Raw genomic sequence first — 21,715 nt, forward strand, 5'->3', positions numbered from 1 at the left:
TAAATTTGTAAGATTGATTTGTTGCAAAAAAAAATACTCTAAATTTAAGTTGTAATTTACTTTGCATATTAAACATTAAATTCAGCACACTAAAACTACGTGACAATAAAATTTTCTATATATCTAATTTTCAATTTTTTTAAACTAGTACATAGTATTAATAATTAAACAGAAAAACAACAAACCTTTTATACATCACCCACTATAACAGATTAATGAATAATAGATTATTATAATGAATAATAGATTGTCCATTGTAGCATAAAAAAATATCTGACAGTCAAGTAAAATAAATTTTGAAAATATTAATTATTAGCCTCTACTATTTATTACTGTTTAAAAAATAATACACTGTGAGCACGTTTTTCGGTCTCTTATATTTACCCAATAATCTTTTGATTTACATAATCACTTCTATTACATGCACTTTTAAACATATTACCCATTGCAAATTTAACAATACAAGAAATAATAACAATATTTAACATAATGTCATCTCCCACAAGATGCATTTCTACAAATTGCTTATAGTTGTATAAATATAAGAAACTGAATCGTATATGTTAGTAAAAACAAAAAAATCATGAAGATTCTAATTTTATTTGCAACAGTTTTTCTCGTATTTGGCGTGACAGATGGTGTGTATTACTACTTTGCTTTTTTCTTTTAATCACTTCATAATTTGTATTAATAGGTCTAATTAGGGCATTTGAAGATCTAGAAAAATATGGAATGGTCTTGGAATTCATGGAGTTGATTAAACCAGCACACTCTCATTTAATAGAAAACAACGAACATGATTTTGTAAATATTCGATTATGGAATGGCAATAAATATTATTAAAATATGCAAAATGTAATATAATTCTTTTTTTTTTATTTAAATTAAAGTAGTAAATTGATCTGTAAAGATAACAGAAACACAGTTCCTGACAAAAAATCGAGTACGAACAATAAAAAAAACGTGAAACACGGTTTTGTCTATAAAATAATTTTTTATGTGTCTGAAATTACTTATAAATATTGCAACAACAAAAATAATGACACACTAGCAAAAATGCACAAATCTGTTTTCGTTTTGTCGTTACTACTTTGTTTGGTAAAAGGTAAGAACATCGTTTTTTAAAATCTTTTAGTAATTATTATTTTACTAGCTATACCAGCACGTGACAGATTTGATTACCTTTTTTCACATAATCCTGACAAAGAACCGTCAAATGATGAAGTATTCACTTTTGCAGGAGAACAAAAACAAGTGCCGTCTTTTAACAAGTTTAATTATTTTTCTTTAGATAACCATGACAAAGAAGAGTCAAATCCTGTTTTCAATTTTAAAAAGCAAAATCTTATAAAAAAACAAAAAGAAGAAATTGTAACACCTGTTTCTACCCACCCTCCTTTTAGGTGGGAAAAGTTTATACAAGGATTTGGTAAAGCGTTAAACTGTTCTAACAGTAACAATCAATCACCTGAAACTAATAAACCTGCAGAACAACATTTGGAAAACGAAAATTCTACAAATTTATCCAACACTTTAAGTAAAGAATTAACAGACGAGTTACCAAATACATCAGATGTAACTACGGAGACTTCAAAATTGACTACAGATAATTCAATGTATGTGTCTGAAATTGAAGAAGAGGAAACTAAAATACCCGAAGCCGATCCAACTAGTTTATCTAATAATGTAAATCAAGAATCACCAGACTATTTGACTGACTCTTCTTCAACGACCCTAGATAATTCCAGTGACAACCTAAAAAATAAAGAAAAGGAGTCATCATATCCTAATCTAAATGATTCATCTAATAATTTAAGTGAAGATTTATCAGATAATTTGAATGATCTATCATCAAATACGTCAGATGAAGCTACAGGAACTACAGAAACGCTTCTAGATAATTTAACCGACAAACTAAAAAGTAAAGAAGAAAAAATTGAATCATCCGAAGCCGATCTAAATAATTTACCTAATAATTTAAGTCAAGAGTCAAGCGATGTGTCTAACCAAGTTTCAAATTCATCAGATGAAACAACAGAGACTTTGAAAACTACTACAGAAAAGGATGCTTCCATCGAATTTACTACAGATAATTTAATCAACGTGTCAGAAATCAAAGAAAAAGAAGAAGAAGAAACTGAATCATCAGAAGCAGATCAAACTAATTCATCTAATAATTTAAGTAAAAATGTATCATCAAACGATCTAGCTGATCCATCATTAAATAAACTAGATGTGCCTGTGTCGACTACAACAATGGCCATAGAAAATTCAACCGACAACCTAAAAAGTAAAGAAGAAGAAACTAAAACATCCGAGGCTGATCCAAATAATTTAAGTCAAGAGTCAGGCGATGTGTCTGATCAACTTTCAAATAAATTAGATGAAAAAACGGAGACTTTAAAAACGTCTACAGATAATTCCATTAACATGTCAGACATTGAAGAAGAAGAAACTGAATCACCAGCAGCCGATCATATTAAGTCATCTAATAATTCAAGTGAAGATTTATTATCAAACATTCTTCCTAATTCATCTATATTTATACCTGTGTATACTACAACGCCTATAACTGATTCAACCGATTATCTAAAAAGTAAAGAAAAAACTGAATCTTCAGATGTCAATCTAAATAATTCAAATCACGAGTCTGACGATGTGTCTGATCAACTTTCAATTAAATCAGATGAAACAACAAAGATTTTGAAAATGACAACAGATAATTCAATCAACGTGTCAGAAATCGAAGAAAAAGACACTGAGTCACCAATAGCCGATCCAACTAATTTATCTAATAATTTAAATAAAGAATCACCAGATAATTTAACTGACCTATCTTTAAACACATATGATGAATCTATAGAAACTGTAGATACACCCACCGATGATTCAACCGACAACCTCAAAAATAAAGAAGAAAAAACCGAATCACCAGAAGCTGATTTAGCTAATTTATCTAATAGTTTACAAGAAACGTTAGATAATGTTCATGATACATCTTCAGACACTTCAAATGAAGATACAAATACCTTAGAAACGTCAAGCAACATTCCAGAAAGTAAAGAAAAAGAAACTGAATCTTTAGAAGCAAATCCAACTGAGTCATTTGATATTATTTCAACTGAAAACTTGTATGATATATTTACGGAAACCACAGAAATACCTACAAATGATTCAGCCGACAACCTAAGAAATAAAGAGGAAGAAACAAAATCACTAGAAGCTGATTTAAATAATAGTTCACATGAAGAATCATCAGAGAATGTGGACAATCTATCCTCAGATCAAGATTCAAGCATCTCAAAAATGTCAACAGATAAAAATATTGTTACCACAGAAGCAATTGCGCCAGAAGAATCAACTGACTTCATTAAAAAAGATGCACATATTTCAGAAACAACTATGAATAGCAATGATTTTATTAACGTTCCAGAAAGTGTAGAAGAAGAAACCTTGTCATCAAATGAACAATCAGATAATAATAATAGTTTTGAAATAACTCCTTCCACAACAGAAATAGTGACATCTTCAAGTACAGAGTTAGACGAAGACAATCTAATGTCTAAGGAAATTTCAGAAACAACATCAAGTAGTGATGTTTCAGAAACCCCAGAAAAGGAAAGAAAATCTGACGAATCATTACAATCACTTGAAACTTCAAACAGCGATGAAGATTTAAGCAAACCCACCGAAGAATCCCTTGCACTAGTTACTGACTATTTCCCTAACGAAAATGTCTCAACAGAAATAACTAATATTTATAACCTACATGACTCCGAAATCAATTACAGTAACTCGAATAAAATAGTACTTTCTTCTAAAAACATATGGAAAGAAATTTATGGAAAAGAACCCAGTAATATTAGCATTATGATTTCTTCTATCGATGAAGATACCATGAAAGCTTCTCATGTTACTATTGACTTTGATGGAAATTCTCCAAGAGTCATACTCGTCAAAGAAGTTGGAGAAATTAGAAAACCGTGCTTATGTCCATTCAGTGATAAAAATTAATATAATTTCTCAATAAAACATGTTAAAAGTTACTTATGAAATACATAAATACACATTCTTATTATTCTCTTATTTTTAGTCCAAATCGCTAAAAAAATATACATCAACATAAATAATGGTTACATTTCATTACAGAAATCTATTGTAAATATTTGTCTGCTACAAGCTTGTTTACAACATTATCATGAGTACATATTCATATTCACTATCTTTGTTCGTTGTTTTGTGGTTGTGGCAAAGAAACAGCTTCGATAAATTTACTTTTAAAAAAGAAAAAATTAAACAATTATTCTTTTGACGTTCTTGTAGATATTAATTTACATTTCCGACAAGGAAGATGAAGTTAATTATTCAAAAAGTAAAACAAGTACGTGCACAATTCACTCAATAAATTATCGATCGTTCACCCAATACTTTTCTAATCGCGTGAACGAACTTTACTAGTCCCTACTGTCCCTTGAATGCCACCTACGCTTTTATCGAAAAGATTGTTTGATGTGATTTCGTCAATAATTCAATGACGTTTTAGATAAACTAAACTAAATTACTCTAGTATTCAAATGTTTTATTAAAAATAAACAATTTTGGATAGGCTATCTACATTTCATACTGATTCGAGAGCTTCGTAATGGAGAACGCTGATTGACCATAGAACTTTTCGAAAATTCATGTAGCGGTTTCATGTTTTGTAGATTTATTTGTTATTTACTCACTACTAATGCACCGATATATGGAAACCATATTGAAATACTGTGTTGTTACTAACATATATTGTTAGTTTTACCAAAAAGCATTTTTATGATGAAAAATCTTTTTAAATACTTACATATCAAAAAATCTAACGTAACAGGCATTATCCCCCAAACGTTAGCAAAACCACAATATCTCTCATTTTAAAAATAATTTTTAAGATTATTTTGTTACCACAAAACAAAAACCAGAATAAAACGGAATAATTGTGTTTATTATTATTATTCAACAAGCAGCAAATATTATTTCATTTTCTCTTAGAGTATATCCGTAAACAGATGTAAATAAATTAAATTGTATTTAAATACTACTTTGATCACAAATTAGGTCTGCGTTATATTTTATAGGTTGTTTCAACAAAAATTATGTAAATCAGTCAGTTTTCTCTAATCGAGTATGCAAAGCGTATCAAAAACAACACTTAATAATTGGCGAGTGAAAATATAAGAAAATTACCAGCTTAATTCTATTAGAACAAAGCCGGGAAGACTTCAATGTGGCATTAAAATTGAGTTAAATTTTGCTTAAACGTCTCGAAGATTGCTCCGGAATCACTTTAGTATCCCTACTTCGGAATTACAAGCAAACAGTTTTGAGAATAATCGTAAATTAAGCATTTAAAAGTCAACGATCCAATTTTAACACAGCTGAATATAAACTCTGTCACAGGGCAAATACAATTTCTGAGTCGTATTCCCAAGACTTTTGTCATCATCGAAAACTCAGACTTGGTGCATCTCTGCTCCGAAACAATACCTTTCAAGCAGCGGAAGGATTGTGAATGGCGTTTGAATACGGTTGCTTGTCGGCCAACTTAATGGTTGATTTAGCCGCCGGTAGTCAGCTAGTGGTCCCCAGAGCTCGCTCCCAAATGAGCATCTGTCTGGTACAAGAGATAACGGTTTGATACCGGGAATTGACGTAGATTAATATACAAATTGCAGAGGACCAACCGTCCATTTGCATACACTTACGCCACCACCAACATCTATCGACACAGAAGCAATACGTCAAAGTTACTACCGAGAGTTTTTGATTGATGAGTCTGCCGATTCAAAAGTAATTAAAGTTCTGTTAATCCCGAAACGTTATATAAATGAAACGCTTTTCAGACGGGATTTATGAAGTTAAAGATGTTTGCAGGAATTGTGCAAACGATGCTTTCATCACGATGCAATAACAATAACTTAGTAAAGTATAAAGTACTTAATAATGTATAAAATTTTATAATAAATAAAATTATTATTTTACTCACTTCTATAAAAGCAAATTAACATTTGTTATAAAAAAAAACACAGCATTATTACTGGAAGTTATTTATTGACTTGCAAAAAAATAAATACATTGTTTGCATAGCATTCTTTTTTGCTTGATCTTATCCTGTAACTGAACTATTTATTTCTTGGTTAACCCTGACTGACTTGTCTTAACCTGTCCTGAAAACATTGTGTCAAAGTCGTGTAACATGCAAAATTGAATTTCTCCATTTCCACATTTCACATATTCTCTGGCCCTTGCACCATCTCAACCCTGTTTAACCCCTCATGCCACAAACGTGTTCATCACAAAAAAGTCCTTGAATTAACGCTACCGCTTTCGACTCCGGGCAAGTTTTCAAACACTATTATCGAAATTTAATGAAAAGATAACAAGACGGGTGAGGTTTTTCTCTTTTTGTTGTTTGTAAAACATGATTAAGTAGAAAACACCAAAGAACTATTTTGTTTCTTTTTCGTAATATGAAATATGAAAAAGCGGTATTTAACGGAGAAAGCACGAGTTTTATTTAAATTTCTCGTTGAGAGTGAAGTTGAGTGGAATAACTTCCTTTCCAAGCACAGTCGAGTGAACAAGACATTTTTAAAAGCGCTGAACATTCGGATCATTTTCAATATTTCTGTTTTATTTCCGGTGGATTATTACTCGTCAATTCAAGTAAACGAATCTTAAAAAAGCCTACTTCAGTGAATAGTAAATGCAGTTTGAAATATTTAAAATTGTCGAATAATTTAGAACAAAATTATATTTTTCTTCGTTATAACTTTCGAAACAGTGCACCTTTTCGCAAGATTAGGGAAATTTTCTTGAATCAATACGGTTCGTTCTTCCTTAATTCAGCAGATTCCCCCAACAAAGGATTTTTTGTCAGGTTAATAGTTATTCGGGAGGGTGCGCTGATTCATCCTCCTTCCTCTTGAAAAAATCTCCAATAACCGCCCGTCCGGACTCGGGAATCAGATCGGACGTCATTAGTCGTCTTGCGTGACTTTCAACGAACGGTAAAAATTTCCAAACCAAGTGAGAACTCGGCTAGTTTTCTCCAAAATTCATTTATCGCCACACCTCCAAGTGGGTAATCCAGCAAGGGTGGTATGATCTGGTCATAGTTTAAACAAAAAAGCTGACTGTTGGTTTAAGTGCGGTACGTGCTCTCAAAGTTGTCGACTCATTCAGTATGCATAAAATCGATCCTGGAGCGTTTATTATCCCGTCGAAAGATCACAGATAGCGGGAACTAATGGGTGGATTATGTGTTGCGTACGGGCCATGCAACGCAACAAACTACCTTCCGGCACAAAGACGCACGTAGGACGCCAGAACGGACGATAAAAATCGACCAACATACATCAACGACGCTTTTCAGACGAACAATTCTAGCCCAAGGAAGAAATAAAACAAAAGATCGTGTCATTCAAGAACATACTTTCACCTAAAAAACGTGTTTTGGAGTAAAAAATTTAGATCATCCAAATACAATTCTTGATCTTCTATAAAGAAGTAGATGCAATATTTAAGTATAAGTTTACATGTTTATATTTAATTTTAAACATTTCAAGATGGAGTTTAAAGATTGTAATGGCTTCTTAGACAGTGTGACTAAAAAGTGAAAGCAGGAAAAGTTTGTGAATTTTTCGCACATTTCCATAATAATGATTTTCAGAGCGTACGGCTTTGAGCATTTACATTTCGAATAGAAAATGTGCCACCAACTTTTCAATATGTCCTCATTTGCATTCAATGACTTGTAACACTATTTAGACATAAACGAAACGATCAATTTTATCGAAAATTGTGAAACAAACCTCCCTGAAGCAATAACACTTTATCTTATCTGTATCTGTAACCCGTTATCCACGCATGTGTTTGACTTTATCTAAATTTGTTCTGCTGTTTTCCGTCCCTGATGATCACATTAATGCCCCAGCCTATCACATCTCCATCATCTGCATAAACCGTTCCGTTCCGCAACGTTACGTCTCAATCTGGCCAAATAGACTATGTGATCGGCCGCCCTCGAACAAAATCAACACATCAAATCCGAAATATCCGATTGTAATCTACACTCCCTGCTCCTGCTGAACCTCTGGCAAGAATTAACGTACAAATATGCCGGGGGCTGTATTGTTTTGAAGCGACGTCTCCTACTTCAAAACATGTTTATCACTTTAGAAACAATAGCTAGGAGATAAAAGTGATCTCGGAATAAGCAAATACTGTTCACAGTGTAATGCAGATTTACAACCTTAAGCTGGATTTACAATACAAATTCTCTAAAAAAATCGACACTTTAAAAAAACTGTAAAAACGAGACCAGTTGGAAAAGCAGATTTATGGATTGGAAAAACGAAAGACCTAGAATTACCACAAATCAAAACACGTCACAAAACATTCCGTGGTTGCCACTTTCATTTACATGAGGCTCCTAAAACAGACAATAAGAAATTAGGGTAAGAAATTTTGTAAGAAAGACATATTTCAAAAAGATTTTCTTTGGGTGAAATTGTGAGTTTTTGTTTCGTGTAAATATTTGTAAAAGTATTTTGGCGTTTGAAAAATGATTTACGATTTTTAATACACTTTGTTGCTTTATCCGTTTGTCAAAAAACTGCGTATTGTAATAAAATATATAAAATTACAGTATGGTGGATTTTTTCAAAGTGCATCAATAAAACATTTTCACTTATTTCTTCCACATCCTTCGTTGTTTTATTTATTATTCTACATATTTGAAGAAGAAAAAAAAATAATACGATGCACGATGTGTAAGCCCTTTTTGTCGTTTCGGAGAGTTGGTCCTTGGCTTTACGTAGTAAGTCTGCCGAAAGATCAAATAGAGTCTAATCGCGCAAAAATTAATTAAAAAACAAAATTCAAAACACTTCCTATATTATTTTTAGTTACACATTGTGCAGACCGGCGGATGCTTTGCGATTTATTAAAGTCAGTCTATCACCATCGAATATGAGATAAGAAATAAATAATTACAGTAGAAGGGTGTTTAATTTTGGTCACAAAACACTCTTAAAGAAATAAGTAATAATTTAACAATAAATCTGCTTTCTTAAATGCATTTTAACTGCAATCAATTATCTTTATATTAGGTAGTCAGGCCATTAGGGATTACCCTACTTGTAATACCCTGTTTATAAATAAAAGTCTAGAGAAAACTGCTCATTTTTTATATTTTTTACCATGCTTGTTACTTAAACGTCTCAAGTAACAGAATATTCAGAATGTAAATAACTATAATAATAGGTGTGGTAACAATAATTGCAAAAAAAACCTTTTGCAGATTCAGCGACATAACACCCTTATTTATTTGAAGATTTTTGGATTCTTTTAGCCGTTTTTATTGATTTTTTTGCATGTGCCAAATACCCCAGTTGAAATGTAACATTTTATATACCACTTACTAGAATGACGACAATCACTTTATATATACTCACCGATTTGCTGATTTTATTCAAACCAGGATGTTCTCGGATGCCATAGTTGACCTAAAACAAGTGCGCTATAAGTGATAAAATCTCGAGTCTTAAAAAACACGACATGGTTTAAATCAGGAACCCACAGCGTGACCTCAAATTCCTCAAATTTATCTCATCGCCCACCACCCTCATAATTTGTATCCCATCCTCCGCATTCATAAAATAAAATTCATACACAATGTAGATCAAGCGCACAACCCAGTCCCGTTCGATCATACCTTCCATAAAATATTTCCTCAAAGCTTCCTTTTACGTGTCCCCTGTATCGCTTTGATTGTGCCAAAAGGGCGCACTTTGCCCTTAAAATAATATTAAATTTACAGCTTCGTCGCCCTTCAAAAGTCAGAAAGTAAATTTTGTTTCGGATATTTACGACGGGACGGTTACTTTCAAGATGCCGATGGCTTCCGGCTGTTCGACCGGAAATTTTACGGTGCTTTTATCAATCTCATGTGCGGTGTCAAATATAGCGCGAACCGGAAATTACAGTGCGTTACATAATCATATAAGAGTCTATCAAAAAATCGACAAAGTTATAATAAATCCCGCATCAAAGGATTCGAGAGGTCAATTATCGAGAGGAGGAAGTAATCAAGTGTCAAAATGAAATGTTGACCTTTTTATGAAATGCCAGCAGAAGCAGCAGAAAAAGACGATCTAGGATAGAGTTTCTATAAAACCTGTTATTTCTTTATTAATAAAATTATAATAACTAAAAAACTAAAAAAGGTGTGATAATGAGTATTTGTTTTCTCGTTTTGCAATTTTTTCCAGATTAGTTTTGCTTTAAAAACACCCATACATTAATAAACTTCTTATCAACGTTCCGGTAATTGAAACGATAATTTAAGTGTAACAAACTTCAATTATTGTAATGATAGCAATCAAAATTAAGATAGCAAAAATTACGAAGTTGAATGTGTAGTACATATATAAAAAAATCAGATTAGAAAAATAGTGCAACAAAATGAAACGATTAGTTTTTTTGATGTTGTTGGTGGTGCTAACAAGTAACATGTTATATTCAAAATTTTTCTCGAAATCTTCTGAAATTTATTGTTGTAGTAGAACTAAGTGCAGAACAAGAAAAACATGGAGCAAGAATTGCTCGGAAAGTTTATGACAGCTTCGATACTCCTAATAGACATTTTTATAGAGAGTGGGAATATCCCAGATTAGGCGGATACAAAGAGCGAATTCCAATAGACATGAGACCATTGGATTGGACAAACATTAACGTAAGAACAAAAAATAAATATTTGAAACAATTTGAAATAATTCTGGTAATTTAATATAGGATTTTTAAGCGACTTCCAATAACAACCAAGTATTGTCAATAAAACAATTATATTTTCATATGAGTTTTGATTTCACACCTGCGATTTTAAAATTTACGCTTTAATGTTTTTATAGAAATTTCTCAAGTGCTTTGGTTTGAATCAATCAAGATGTTGTTTCCCCTTTTAGAAAGATAACAAAGCAAAGCATCCTTATTTCGATTATTTCCTGAACAGCAAACAATATAATAAAAAATACAGACAGAAATTGGAATAGGAATTACTTCAGCCTTGTCACTAGCAAATAAGCCTTATTTATTCTGGAATATGACACGTGCGGTTAAATGCAACGTCAAAATCATTCAATACGTGCTTGGCACTTGATAAAAGAATCTTAAAAAATTCTTCATATTACACAGATAAAGAATCTAAGGCATTTGCGGTGAAAGATTTCGACAAATTATATTCGACGATATTTCACTGCAAACGGTATATTTATGGAGGAATAAGATGAGGTTAAAAATTTATAAAGGGCGAGATCTTAGGATAGGTAATTTATTGCTTCATCTCTAATCGGATCAAGTGAGTTTTTCTAGAGGAGAAAATCATTTTTTACAAATCGGTTCAACAATTACGTTAAATCAACGTCCATAAAAAAGTAGCGGTTATTTTATAGCGATTAGTCACTTTCAGGTTTTTCGTTTCGCATTTCCTTCATATCCCGTTTCTATACGGTGGAACCGTGCACACCTGACGTTCCATTTCGATTCCAACCAAAGATACGACCCGAGTGAAATTTTTACGAATTATATGATAGATGTGCATGTGGCGTGGATGTCGGTAATTTGCTCCTACATACGTGGTGCATTATGTGTGATAATCTTTTACACAAAAGGAGATTAATAATCATTTTCTTCTTCGTCTCTTATCAGAGCAGCGTTTCAAACTCCAAATTACAATCCATTTATTTTCCTTTTTTCTTCAACCGCAACAAAATTGATGCGCCAAATCCCAAACTAATAACACTTTAACCAAGAAAATTTATAAACGTTTTCGAATAAACGATGTTCCAACGACACGAACATGAAAATTTGCTAATTTTTCCCGAAATCGTGAATCTAATCGAGGAAAGCGTCCTTGATGAGAAAGCTGCGTAATCTAGCAGGTGCTTTACTTCCGGTAATTTCTTCTCTTTTTTATGACCTCGATAATTATCACCCCTGATATTTAGGGTAACGAATGAGGCACGCATTCATTGACGGAGAGTTTCATTTTTAACAAAATTAACCCTACAGAGGCAGCGAAAGCAACTGTAATTAGCGTTAGAGCCTTTGAAAAATTTCCCTGAATTATTCGACAAGTGTAGTCTTATTACTGTAAGATTACAAGCAGCAAAAACTGATTAGAAAATGATAAAGCCTTCCTGTCGCTTTGACACTAATAAAGCTTACACTACGGAAGAGATTACATTTTTTATGAGGCAATAACATCATCGCTCACTGCTTTAAAGTTTTTTCTAAAACAAATTCGTCAAGCATACCATTTAAATATCTTCAGTCAGACACTTCTAGCATCACAATGTGTTGGTATTTGAAGCCACATTTAAAAGAAAGAGTGTAGACATTGTCGTTTTGTATTTTTAAATTAAAAACACGTACAAAAAAAATTATACCTATACTTCAATAAAAGTTTTATTTAAATATCACAACAGAATTAAAAGTAAATTAAATAAAAGTAGTAAAACGCTCTTCAATGGATGATCGATTGCTTTCAACTGTACTGTTTTAAATTAAATTTAATTGACCGGGAAAATAATTTGAAATTATTTAGGCCCTCACGAAATAATTCGTTCAATCATTATGATGGAAAAATGGAAAAACGCCTTCTACTCTAAAAAAAACTCTTACCTATAAAGATAAAGTTTAGAAGATACTTTAATCCATTTTTTATAGCACTTCGATAAATTATTCATAGAATCAAAGAGAAAAACTATGTAATAATAAAAAATTATAAATCAAAAAACAATTAGTGTATTTATTGTTTCATATACCAGAAAACAGATGAAAAAATACAGGAAGAAAATCGTGTAAGTAAAGGTAAAGAAAACAAACTAAAATAAATACTTCACAAATATTTTAAAAAGATTACTTTAGAATTTATGTGTAAAAGTTGGACAAATGATACCCAATTTTGAACACTAAAAGAGCTTTATTTGAAACGTTGTTTGCTAGCCAATTTATTAGAAAATATACAATAAAACATTCTTTCTATTCCTTCGATGTCAATATTTTCAAATCAATTGTTGGAAGCAAGCCAGCGCCGTTTTTAAGGTCAACGCTCGAACTTGTGCATGTTATTCCAACTCAGTTGTCTCTTCTCCCTCAACCAGGAAAAGTTTTATCCAAATAAAACTTTATAATCCATATTTTTGTCATTGAAAATATTTTATAAAACAAGACCGCATTCAGTTTTCTTTTATACAAACGAATGTAATGAATAATAAATGTTGTTTTTAAACAGGTTATTAAATGTTAAAGCAGCTTTAGCAAATGGAAAAATTTGACCGTAAAAACCACATCACGTAAAAAATTATAACCATTAAAAAGCAAGAGAGAGTGTTTTACGCCGAAAGCTATTGTTTGTGCTTTGTTTAAACCACCTAGTAAATACTTAATTAGTGTTGGATTAGAATATGAAACGAGTAACACTTTATAAAGTGGATCAAAAAAGTATGAAAAGTGAAAGATTAATTTAAATATAATTAAACGCCGCTTTGAATTTTGATGTTTTATATCTTTTCAAAGTTGTGATTATTTTCGGCTCGTTCCCGAAAGTGTTTTGTGCCTTCTTTGCCAGGAGGTTCCAATCAAGCAAAGCACGATGCGTGCTCGAAGCTCGAACAGCCGATCGAGACCCTTATCGATTATCGATCGGTCTTCCTAGTCTACAGCGGCCTTTGGAGATTTGCGATGTTATAACCAATAAAAGGTTATGTACCGAATTTATATGATGGTTTTACGAGAGTTTGCATGCCCATTACGTAACGGTCGTGCGCGAAATTTTATTACTTATTTAATTCAGTCCGTAAATTGTCCCCGAAACGAGGGCGATTATTACCCGAACCTGTACAAACACCCGTCGCTTCATTATCCGTCCAATTGTTAATTTAAATTCTATCATCCAATTTTAATTTTAGTTATCCGCATGTCGGCTCAAAACCCTTTAAACAGCCGCAGTAATACACACGAAACATTTTTGTTCCGCAAAATCCACTTTAGATCAACGACTTCATTTATGATTCACGCGGTTTATTAGCGACTCATCCGGGTCTGAAAGAAATGGAATTAACCATCTTCCTACGACTCGCTCCCAAATATCAATAAAATTAATTAAATTCCACACCTGAGGCAGCAGCCCCCAAAACACGCTAATTTCGACTTGATGAAACACTCCTTGCAGCATCACGGTGCGGCGAGATTGTTGATGTAAAGCACATTGGTGGATATCTTGTAATTTGTAATACATAAATATGTATGTAAAGTATAAATCGTTTTATATTTACCGCTTCTTCGTATCTTATTATACATATAAATTATAAGTACACAATGTCGAGTTAAAATGTTTTGAATTGCTTTTTAGCTTTTTAGTTATTGATGCTTCAAAATCACAAACTGAGGTAAGACATATTATAATAATTTATTTGTCAAAAAAACACTTGATTTGATTGATTAAATAATAATTAAATAGTGTCTCATTATTTTGACTGAGGATAAAATTAATATGTGTTTTATTAAAATGTTTTATTAAAAATGATATTTTAATCGAAAAAAATGCAATATTTCTATATCCTGCAGGTAGACGAACATTTTTTATACATACACATAAACTTTTTCTATTATTATACTTAATATTCTAAAACAGAATCATGTAGGTACACTACATACTTATTAAAGGAGTTGTTTAACCCGGCGCATCCACCAAATTTAAAACATTATTTACAATAAAATAAGGTTAAAACGCAAAGTCAACGCTGTTCAGATATTTTATGTATTAAACACTTAAAAACTTAATAATATTTCATTACGACAGTAATGTCTAGAAATATGACATCTTAAAATTATTATGTGGCTGAGATACAATAAATATAAATTTTATATGAAATATTGTAGAAAAATACTACTCTTTAAATAAACGTTTTTGACAATTATTGGCGTTGGTTGACTACATTATTCTTATATTAGAAGTTCTAATAGAAAAATTTTTTTGTATGTAATTATAATAAGCCTAAAATTTTGAATTTTTGAAGAAATTAGTTTGTTTTCTATATTTCGATTTTTTTTCAGTCACATTTTATGAGGATTTTCATGTATGAAATAGCAGAGCTAAAGTCTATCTATATTTACTTATGGTGCAAAAGAAACAATTAACTTTTTGGTCCTTTAGCAATAAAGAAACTTAAACCCTTAAATTGTAAAGGTTTGTTTCCTACGAGGTTGCTTCAACGGTCAGCTGGTTGCTTTGGTAACAAAAGCTTTACAAACCCTCTCATTAAATCCTTCATAAACTAGTTTGGTAAATCAAAATCGTAAAATTCAAGCAAATATAGACGAATTTTACTTGGCTCGTAATTTGTCAGTAAGATTCAGAAACACAGAAACCAAATGTTTCTAACCTATTTTACACATTTGCAACATTGCCAGTGTGATAACAGGAAAGTCCTTATACTTATAAGAATAAATAGAAAAGTCATACACATATAATTAAATTTCGAAATTTTGAGCTAGGTAGGTAGGTAGGTATACCTATTTTTTTAATTATCGTTATTGAACAAAGACACCTTCTAATAATTTTCAGTTTTGTAGAAAATTCGGTGATGAAAGCAAGGAGCAGGTTTTAACAGTTTTTGATGAACAGACAAGTGTGCACTATAATTTCGTTGAAATCTTTTATTTAGAACAACAGCTGCAGATATCAGATTTGCTGAAGCTGAGCAGACTATGTCTGAAACAGCGAAATACAACAAAAATACATTGAAGGCATTTTTCTTTCTATTTCGTTTCGACACAAAACAATTCCTTGTTCAAGCAAATTGGATGCATCTGTTCATTCATCATATAAACTTGTATGGAGCTGGAATCTAAGCATCGAAACAATTACCTTTATTTTGCCCGAGCTTACATGACTGGACAATCGCCCAATCACCGGAACACAATAATAATCCTTCGGAAATAAGACGGTAATAGCAATTTTTTTCAACAATATCATCAAAAGAAAAAACTTGTTATTTTCTTTTTACAAATCACTAACGAAAATCGATAACGATGATGCATGCAATTATAAAAGTAAATCACCTGCTGGTTTTAGTCTTAGATGCACAAGAAAAAACTTGGGTGATTTATGAGCGATTGAGTGAATTTTTTTAATTTGAGTTTTGGAAAAATATGGACAGAGACCTTTCTCATCCGTTTTTCCGAGTGAAGAAATAGGTTAAGTTCTGATAAGATTCCGGGACGACTCCGGGGAATTGCGTCCGACGACGGCTTACGCAATGAAGGATGTGCGTGCCGCACGAATATTATTACGTTAGTTTCGCTAAACTTCAAATAATAGAGTTTCCATGCGGTATCGTTGCATCAATTTATTATTAAAATCGTCAGAGAAAGATTACTCGGATTAACTTCCCACTTGACATAAAATTCAATTACCAAAAATGAATCCTCTCGGAATAAAACGAACAAAAGCATTTTGCGGCAAGTTCATTTTAAAATTTAGCACCGACACTGCGAACACTTCAAAGCATGAAAAAAATACGTCGGTAGCAATTTAGTGAAGAGTGCTCTAGATAAAATTGGAGGATGAACTCCAGGTTTCGCCTTGATAAAAGAGTGTACAAGAACCCTTTTTAGCATCGACTCTCCATTGTAAAATCCTGGACAAAATTGCGGTTCCACTTATCAGTGTAATTATTTAAAACGTGCTGAACTCTGAGTCCGTCATAAAACTTGCGAAGTTGGGCGCGCCGTAAATCAGACATGCTCTCCGCGTCCCAGTGACTACCGTGACGAAATTAAGGAACAAATTGAGTTGTTACTTAGACGGGAATTTATTAACGACGATCGGGATTTATACGAGATCGGTTGGAATTAAAATGCGCGCGAGATGGTGTCGCCCTATCCACTTCCAGCAGTATAACCTGTCCATAAAAGAGAGTTATTGCCCTACTAGAATAGCGGATTATATTGCTTCGTTCTGTTATACAATATAAATGTGGTCGGAATAATGCAATATTATTCTCATGAATTCCTGCACTTGTATGGGCCGACGAGGTTATCACGCGTACGTTATGTACAAAAGTGGATATGCGGATTTCGTAAATCACCGGCCATAAATGGCGGTAATCATTCGGTTTGGGGCGGTATCGTGCACCTGACTGCTGCACGGGCTATCAGAGATCTCGATTTGTTGACGATAACGGCGAATTTGCAACGCAATCGATGCCATCGCCATCATGCAAACGTCCATTCATCATTTCTTTCGCGCAAACTTTGCTCTCTTTGCCCCATTTTACGCGACAAATTCCTGCAATTAACATGAATAATTGACAAACTTTGATTAAAAATAGTCGCATTGTCCCATTCCGTAAAGCTACATCGATCGCCCAAATCATACCGATATGTTTTCACCCAAGTCCCAAAGCACAAAGAATGTCGCTAACGAAATCAATGCGTATCTAAGAACACGTCATTACTCTTTAGCACCTCTCTGAGGAAACAGTCAAGTGTTTCCTCTTTCCTCCTCATAAACCATCGCAAAAAGGCTGAAGTTGGGACCATACATTCACGCAAAAGCCCTCTCTTTGTAACGAACTTTCGTAGAGAAGCAAAACTTTTTCTTGTATATCCCAACAACAACGAAAGTGTACTGAAATTAGCGTGTCTCGGCCCTTAGGAAACTTTGCATATTAATCATCTCGCTGTCCAATCTTAATCATGCTCCGGTTTCATAACGAGCTTTTAAAATTAAAAAAATATAAATGAAAAAACAACAATAGTAGAGAGCTATCTTGATGAACTTACCTTGTTAAAATGTTAACAGCCGCCAGGAAAAAATGATCCACAGCCTTTCAGCTACCGAATTTTTTAGTTACTTATGAATTTTTAAACACCTCGTCAGCGTCAGAAATTACAATGATGAGGAAAGATATAAAAAGACTTGCCCGAAGAACTAGTGTTGTAATTAAAACTCGACTCTTGTAAAACATTCTAGATTGGAAATCAAATTTCAATAACTCAAATTCGCAATAACAGTTCGAATAAGTTTAAAACTTTCGCTCGCTATGGCTCAAAGCGGTTTATACTTCCATAACAACGGAAAGTCAATTCATCAATGGAAACAACAAATAGAGCCATCCATTTGAGATCTGCAGGAATCTAAACTAAATTTAAAAAAAAATTAATACCTAGGTACATATCAAAAAATATGTTGAGTTGCGTTAATGAGTGAATTCTCATACATTAATATCTACTTAAAAAAAACTGAAAAAAAATATTTATGTTTAGACTTTTTTCTATTTTTTTACTGTTTTAAGACTTAAGATATTCTTCACAAAATAATTACGTATAAGTCCGGCAGAAGCAAATAATGACAAAATTATAAAAAAATAACGATAACACTAAAATTTTATTAACAATTGTATGGTTTCAGTCGTACGTATTGAAATTATAATAACAATTAAACCTGTATTGTTGTAGTTAAAAAAAAACATATAATATATATGTTATTAACTTATTACACAATTATCGAACAATTTCGTTACTAAATATTTGCTAATAATACTGTATAAATACATAAAATGTATTAAATTTATACAAAGTATAAAAAACAAAAAAATATAAAAATAAAATAAGATAAGTTTGAGTGAGAAGATGTAATAACTATAGGTACTGTTTTAGATCAAAATGTAAATTATACCTAACAAAATTCTTTTAGTACAAATCACTACAATTCAAAATTAAAAATTACTATAGTTAGAATAAATTCAATAAATAAACTAGAAAAGAAACGAGATGATGAAGAGCTCACCACGCAAGTTGATAAACGAGTTAACTTAAACTAGAGCAGCAGTAGAAGTATCATTTCAAAGACCTTTAAAAATGACTGACGTGTTACATCTTTCCATCTATTGACTCTCGTCGATAGGTCGACCCACTTGAAGTTGTATAGACAAAAAACCGAGTGCAGGATTGTCCGGAAATCCTGCAAGACTGCTAGTCATCCTGCAGGCCATCTTTGTAATGTGGTGATGGACCATCAGACCCCAACCACACGACTTTTAATGGAACATCGTCGAGCGGCTCACCGAAATAAAATTGTTTAGTCCGCTTTAAAATTGGCCCTGCCGAGTCGTGACAGTCGGCTTTATTTATGGTTAATGACAGATCACTGGGAAAAATATAAAGGAAACCGAGGGTGACGTTGGCGGCAAAGCGCCGGATTTTCCTTGATACAACGCAAATTCCCGAAAATATCTAATACCAAAATACATTTTCTGCAGTGACAAGGAAACATATTTCACCTCACGCCCGCGATGCAACAAGAAAATAAAACCGTCACGAAGAAATTGCCGAGGAATAAAACAAGACCCGGAGATATATAGATGCGATTTCCATGTTACAATTATGACACAACAGCACACACAAAGAAACGATACAAGACTAAACCAACTAATTTAAGTTTTAATTAAGGCTTTATTTTGCAATTAAAGTGGAGATTTTGCGAAATCCACTTGCTACATTTTAAGTCTTGGATAAGGACAGTTGTAAAATTAAACGGATTTTTCTTACAACGATTAGCACGAAAAGCTTCCAGGCACTCCCATAGAGCAAAGAACAGAGCGTTTCTAAAATTGCAAAAAATCGCTTCCTTCCAGAAATAAAGTTAATTAAAGTAAAAAACTTTAAAAGACTTAATAAATAGCAAAAAATGCAGTCATAGAAATATTTCAAATAAATAAAGCAACAATGAAACTGTAAAAAACTTAAAAAACTTATAATAGGGAGCGCTACCCCAACGTTATTCTTTAAAAAAGCAGGAAAACATTGTCGAACAAACACTAAAACTGTTTTTATAAAAAAGTTAATGTTCTTTTCACACTTTTTCAGTAAGCTCGAGTTATCGACTGTGCACAAAGCAACGTTCCACCTCTCGCTCTGCTGAAATAAAAGCGTTGGGAACAGCTCGCGAAGGAAGGAAATAGTTAGCCAAGATATCATGATTCGGATTAGAATTTTTCTACCATCAAAAATGCATACCGCATTGTTGACAGTTTTATCGTTAGACTTATTATGTCTTGAATGGTTTCAATCGATACTGGAAAGTTGGTTTTTACCTGAAGGGTATATAGACAAGATGACGTGTCTGTTACCTATAATTTTTTTTTTTTCTAAAATCGAATAATTAGATTTGAAAAACTCTGTTATAACCATCGCGTAATGTAAATTTTCGTAGTATTGATTTAATTCCGTCTGCGAGGATCGGTGCTTTATTTTCAAATTTAATTAGGAAATTAACGCAAGACGACGCTACCAAAGAGAATTCTTACCTAAAAGAGAAGCACATCCGATTAAATTCCGAAAAGAAATAATAGTAATCCGTGAAAATTGCGAAGACGCGTATGATGAAATTGATACATTTAGCTATGCTAGAAAGTCAACTAAAAAACAATAATTTTCTTTAACAGTCTTAAAAAACGAACTCTAAATCACAATTAAAATTCAATGCAAAACCTTAACTAAGTTGTAATAATAAAAAAAACTGAGAACTAAAATTGTAAAATAGTTATTTTTGTTACGAGTTGTATGTATGTATGTACCTACAATACAGTTTTTGCGGACGAATCGTTGCAGTTTCCGGCGAAGCGAAGCTTCGCATACAAAATAGGAAAAAGTAAAACCTAGTTTTTTTCTAGTTTTGGACTAGCTTCAACTATACAGGGTGCGCCAGAACTCACCCCAGAGAAAAAAAAAAAAGGTAAGATACCAGAAACATGCAAAAAATGATAAAAAATTTTTATCCATTTATAAAAATTTTGAAGTTATGAGATTATAAAGTTTGCACTTTGACTCTATCTATTTCTGTTTGCTATAGGCTATTAAAAGAGGAAACAAGGAAGCTGAATCCTAAATTGTAACTCTGTTCAATGTTATTTGTGGCTTTTATTGGCAAATTTTTTGTACCTTTACCTTTATTCTAAAAAAAACATATTCAAGATCATAAGTGTCATTAAATAGACATAAAAAAATGTCAAATGTCAAAAAATAAATGTCTAAATTCTTTGACAAATAGAATTTTTTAAACATTTTTTCATGTTCCTGGTATCTTACCTTGCTTAAAAATTTTCTCTGGGGCGCGAGTTCTGGCGCAGCCTGTATTAACAAAAACTTGTCTACTCTATAGAAAACCGGTTCTTTGCCTAAGATTTTCAATTTATCTACCGGAAAACCGTTTTGAACTGTTCAAACCGGTTGTAGTTAGGTGAAATTAGTTAAAAAATTCTGCCTCATTCTTCTGTTTTTTTGTGTTGAACTAAGCTTGGAATAATAGTAAAAATAAATTGAAATTTTTTAGAAATATTTTAAGTCAAATATTGTCTCAAAGCTTGATATCCATTGGTAATTTTGGTTAATTAAAGCGTCGTTTCAACATCACCGATCGATTCATTCGCCATAAATCAAATGCAAATGCGGCTTAATTCGTACACATGACTGTTATGAGACGCAATCTACACCTCTAGCTACTAAAATCAATCTCAATTACCGGACTTTTTAATTGACATATTTTCCGAACTGTTGCGTCCGAGGAGAAAAACCAGTCTCACGTGCGCTTTACTTCATTCCTAATTTTTAT

At 32.4% G+C, this 21,715-nt stretch overlaps 2 protein-coding genes across 2 annotated transcripts in view; one reads left to right on the forward strand and one right to left on the reverse strand.

Annotated features, from left to right (window-relative positions):
- The window catches only part of LOC123014944 (tyrosine-protein phosphatase Lar), a 225,594-nt gene that overhangs the window by 185,031 nt on the left and 18,848 nt on the right, over positions 1 to 21,715 (reverse strand). Inside the window, exon 2 of the mRNA XM_044414279.1 lies at positions 9,492 to 9,542. The gene's annotated coding sequence lies outside the window, so the exon portion shown is untranslated. The remainder of the gene's footprint in view (positions 1 to 9,491; positions 9,543 to 21,715) is intronic.
- On the forward strand, positions 1,047 to 4,075 carry LOC123014945 (dentin sialophosphoprotein-like). The gene is made up of 3 exons (XM_044414287.1): positions 1,047 to 1,105; positions 1,154 to 1,564; positions 2,018 to 4,075. The coding sequence occupies exons 1-3, from the start codon at positions 1,057 to 1,059 to the stop codon at positions 4,012 to 4,014; spliced, it is 2,457 nt and encodes an 818-aa protein (XP_044270222.1). The 5' UTR covers positions 1,047 to 1,056; the 3' UTR covers positions 4,015 to 4,075.

This window comes from Tribolium madens, unplaced genomic scaffold (genome assembly GCF_015345945.1).
Source record: "Tribolium madens isolate multiple individuals breed KSU strain unplaced genomic scaffold, Tmad_KSU_1.1 Scaffold_97;HRSCAF=244;Tcas5.2_LG3a, whole genome shotgun sequence".
NCBI classification, from domain to species: Eukaryota; Metazoa; Arthropoda; class Insecta; order Coleoptera; family Tenebrionidae; genus Tribolium; species Tribolium madens.